This window comes from Nanorana parkeri, unplaced genomic scaffold (assembly GCF_000935625.1).
Source record: "Nanorana parkeri isolate BGI_ZX_2015 unplaced genomic scaffold, ASM93562v1 scaffold2145, whole genome shotgun sequence".
Taxonomy (NCBI): domain Eukaryota; kingdom Metazoa; phylum Chordata; class Amphibia; order Anura; family Dicroglossidae; genus Nanorana; species Nanorana parkeri.
In genome coordinates, this window is record NW_017308413.1 from 75,968 (window position 1) to 80,886 (window position 4,919).

The 4,919-nt window shown below is 46.9% G+C and overlaps 1 protein-coding gene across 1 annotated transcript in view; it reads right to left on the minus strand.

The window, feature by feature from the left end:
• The window catches only part of TMC6 (transmembrane channel like 6), a 55,470-nt gene that overhangs the window by 11,291 nt on the left and 39,260 nt on the right, over positions 1-4,919 (minus strand). Inside the window, exon 21 of the mRNA XM_018572833.1 lies at positions 4,374-4,469. Coding sequence (XP_018428335.1) covers positions 4,374-4,469 — 96 coding nt within the window. The remainder of the gene's footprint in view (positions 1-4,373; positions 4,470-4,919) is intronic.

Consider the following 4,919-nt stretch of genomic DNA (forward strand, 5'->3'; position numbering starts at 1 on the left):
CAGAACCTGTCTTTCTCCCAGCGTTGATCCTCATCAGCGGTTTAGTGGTAGCGGGGCTCACATACAGGGGTTGCAGTTTTCTTTGGCCCCATGAGGGCTCATAAAGGTGCCCATACACCTGCCGATTATCGTACAATAATCGAGGGTGATCCCGCGATCGTACGATAATCGGCAGGTGTATGGAAGGCGTGCGAGCACGCTTGAAAACCTGCCGAAAATCGTAAGATTGTCGGCGGGTTTGTGGCGTGCTCGTAAGACAAATGCCGCGCGGGCCGGTGTGCGCAAGCGCACACTGCCCGCTCAGCATTGGAATCATCGGAAGCCCTCCCCTCAGCGGCGGGGCTTGCGATGATTGCAAGTACGATCTGCCTGTCCAAGATGAGCAGATCGTACGAGATTTTAATTACCTTACAACCATCGCACAACGAAAGTCATGCGATGGTTGTAAGGTGTGTGGGCAGCTTTAAGGTCCCCACACACCTTACGATAATCGTACGATAATGGCGGGAAATCCCGCGATCGTACGATTATCGTAAGGTGTGTGGAAGCCGTGCGACCTCTACTACTGTACGGTCGCACGACTTTAAACTTACGGACATGTTCCAAAACCCGCCGAGCATCGTACGACGTTCGGCGGGTTTGCGGCATGTCCGTACAATAAAAGCCGTACGGGCCGGTGTGCGCAAGCGCACACTGCCCGTTCGGCTTTGCGGTCATCGGAAGCCCGCCCCTCGGGGGGCGTGGCTTGCGATCATCGCAAGTACGATCTGCCTATGCAACATAGGCAGATCGTACGTTTTTTTAAGTACCTTACAACCAACGCAAGACAAAAGTCATGCGCTGGTTGTAAGGTGTGTGCCCAGCCTTAGAAAGACCAAAAAAGTTCTTTCTACACCCCCTTGAGCTCATCTGCTTCTTATTTCCCCCATTACCCACCTACAGTATACTGGTGACCAAAGCCTCCCAGTCCCCATAGCAGGTGTACTGCATTGGCTGATGGCGACCTCTAGTGGTAGCAGGCTGGGAGTGACGTGGTCTTCCGTGACTGCAGCCGGAGAATGAAATGTTTATGGAAAATAAATCAGAATTCTATAATACATCTGTTGCCAGTTTATCGGCGATGTACACGGGTTTATTTATAATAATTGTACACATACACCTACATCTGCATTCCTCGCTTCCTGTGAGAGAAATAAGTGTCAACAGCGCCCTACGTTTCAGATTCCTAAATGGTTTTCCATAAAAGTAGAAATGGAACTCTCAACAGCTACGAATGATCTCCTCGGATTTCTAATCCTCCTCAGAATTGGATTACAGAGCTTTTCAGTTACATTTTATAGGCTTGATGAAATAATACTAAAAGTATATGTGAACGATACCATATGGGCGGATATTGGTTTTCAAGTGTATATTAATAAACATATCATATTTTTTTTTTAAATGTACAACAATCCAGTTAATGCAAATCCAAATTAAATAATCCAAAATGGCAAAGTTAAGAATAGGGTGATCAGGGCAATCGGGGGCGCCGTACCTTTCCAAGAGCAATTTGGTAACCAATCGCTGGCCAGAATGAGCGAAGCTTTCACTATGGATTCCTCACAGGCGGAGTGCATTTGGTATGACTCCGCCTGTGACAGGAGGCGGGGCTATAGAGGAAGCATCGGCTTATGCGGCTCTGCTCCCTCCGGTGCCGCCTCGCTTCCTCTAGCGCTGGCTTCGTTGGCACCGCTGATTCTCTCCCGCGACTCTTCAAGTTCCCCCTTATGCCACCACCGGCCCTGGGAATGGTCACAACTAGGACTTATTTTTGGGGTAGGTCTTATATTTTAGCAATTCCCAAAAATAGTACTAGGTCTTATTTTCGGGGTAGGCCTTACTTTAGGGGAAACAGGGTAGAGATGCACCGATATATCGGCCGAAAATTGCAATTTTGCCTAAATGACGAAAGTGCAATTCTTCATTTCCCAACATTTTGGCAAGAAAATTAGATCGCCTTGGGGTGTCAACTTTCCACAAATGTGTCATTTGTTGTCGTTCGTACTGTCCGGCCATTTTTATTTGATTTCACAACAGAAAGGAAGAAACATTTTTTTGGGTCAAATTGGTTATTGAATACCACCAAAATAAAGTTCTATTTGTCTCAAAAACGATATAAAATAAATTTGGTTACAGTGTTGCATTACCGAGCAATTGTCAGTCAGACTATCCCAGCACTGAACACCGACAAACGGCCGGGTCATGAAGGGTTAAGGTTAGGGTCATGAAGGGTTAGGGTCATGAAGGGTTAGGGTCATGAAGGGTTAAGGTTAGGGTCATGAAGGGTTAGGGTCATGAAGGGTTAGGGTCATAAAGGGTTAAACACAGGCTGGTTACACGGGTTGTTAAAAAGGTGTAAATCCCATTTGAGAACAAACATCACAGCAGTAAACAAAATATCTTTTTTTATTTTATTTATAAATAGGATAATATAAAAAGGAAAGGATTCTAAAATTGAAATGATCCAGGATTTGGCCGTATAATACAGGTGCCGACTATGACGCGGCAAGTCATTTGGCAAAAGATCGGCATCGGGCTCTCGGTGGGAATCGTTTTGCATTTCCGCAGTTCGGTCATTCCCGTCCCGCAGCTTCCTGTGGATGGAAATATGGAACATCGTCAGTATAAAAGCAGAGAAGATTATTATTATACAGGGTTTATATAGCACCAACAGTGTGCGCAGCGCTGTACAATATAAGGAAGACATTACAATCACAATACAAGATGGTAAGGAGGGCCCCGCCCCCGAGGGCTTACAATTTGAGAGGGAGGGGCCAGTGATACATGAGGAGGGAGCTGTGTGGGGATGAATTGTTTGAGAACGTGATAGTTCTGCGGTTAGGTTGAGGTGGGATAGAGGATACTAAGATTCAAATATCACAAAATGGAGGAAAGAAAATGTGAGACCCACCGTGGCTGGAATATATCCGAGCCTCAGAGAGAGGTGTATGTGCCTTTGATGGTGTTAGAAGCCTTAGAAATGAAGTTTATAGGATGATGTATGAATGAGAAGGACGCTCGGAATGAATTGATATATTCATATTTGTTCAGATGTAGACCTTTATGTCTAAAAGTTACAATCAAAGCTTGGAGAGATATTATTTAGGGATACGCCGATACTTTCCGAGCACCCGCGCCGATACTTTCCGAGCACCCGTGACGATACTCTGAGCACCCGCGCCGATACTTTTCGAGCACCCGCGCCGATACTTTTCGAGCACCCGTGCCGATACTTTTCGAGCACCCGCGCCGATACTTGGCATTTTCACGAGAACTACCAGGGTTGCAGCCGGGACCGGGCTCTGGCACTCCACCACTGTCCTGATATCATTAATCTGTATTGTTTTAGACAAACTGTCACATGACAATAAACCACAATGTGTCAGTACTCGTACTCGCAAAACTGGTATCGGTGCATCCCGAATATATAATTTATAAAAACAAAATCGTACATTATACAGAGATGTACAAATCCCGGGAGCTCCGTGTGCTCCTTACACATGACAGCCGCCTCCTAACGTTTGCATTTTTCTCTAGTCTAGTCTTGGAGCTGGAAAAGTATCGGTACTTTGTATCGGAGCATCCATAATATTATTCATATATCAAGATGTAGCTGTAGGCTAGGACAAGCTCCCCTCCCTCATTCCTAATTACTGACGGAGACTGAAGGGGTCGCTTGCTGCAGAATACTCCCATTCAAAGTTTATAAAGTGTTTAAAGGTATGAATGCCATCTCTCTACTGTAACATTTCTTGATGATGGCACCTTGGCACTGAGAACTATGAACGGATTGGTTGTCAAACACTTAAAGGAGAACCATGGGATCAGGGTTTTTCCCCATAGTTCTCCTCAGGGTAACGGGAGGACACAAACTAGCGTCCTCCCGTCACCCTAAGCTCAGTATATAGGGAGCTACAGCTCGCGGTATACTGAGACGCCGCAGCCGGAGCGGATCCCGACATCGATGTCGAGATCCGCCCAGCTGCGTGAGTGACAGCTGGCTCTGCCTATCTAGAGGCAGAGCCAGCTGTACCTGCCCCCTCCCCCGTCTGTTCCGCAAGTCAGCGCTGGCGGATCGGAGCGGGGAATCCAGCCCCTCCCCTGTCACGGGCAGAGAGCCGTGACAGGATCGAGAGGTGAGCGAACCCGGTATGTGTTCGCTCACCTCCCGATCTACTGAGCCGACCTGTGACAGTCTCATTGTCACAGGTCGGCTAGAACTATGAGGTGAGTGAAAAGCCCCTCCCCCCCTCATAGTTCTCCTTTAATACAATATATTAATTAATGTTACAAAATAATGTACAATAAAAAACACAAAAATAAGAAAGACTTACCCTGGCCTGCAGTGATTTTTGCCCCCGGCGAATGCCGCCCTTCTTCTCGTACACTGAATGGAGTCTTTCAATCAGGAAGCGTTTATCTTCACCTTCCTACCACAGACAGGAGAAAGACCGGAGATAAGATAGAACTACCTCAGTAAGAGCTCCAGGAGGACAGGGCAGTATTCCTAACCACTAACCAAGAAAATGGAGTCACCCTCTTGGCCGTGCTACCAAAAGTGTATGAATCCCAAGTGGCTGGACAGAGTTACAATCAAACACAGCTCACAAATGTGCATTTTCAGATCAGCGTTAACTCCTTAAAGGGACACTACATCCGAGTCCCTGAACTCTGAGCAACAATGTATCTTATTTGTGTCACTCGGCTGGAGATCCTCCAATCATCTCTGACACCGTCCTTCCTTCTGGAGGGTGACTACGTCTGTTCCCCATGCTCCCTGTGTGTGTGGTAAAGTAGTCACCGCTCCAAGCTCCGCCCCTGGGATAGACTACAATCTCATGTTTAGTTTACTCATTTGTATTGAGATTGTAGTCCATCCC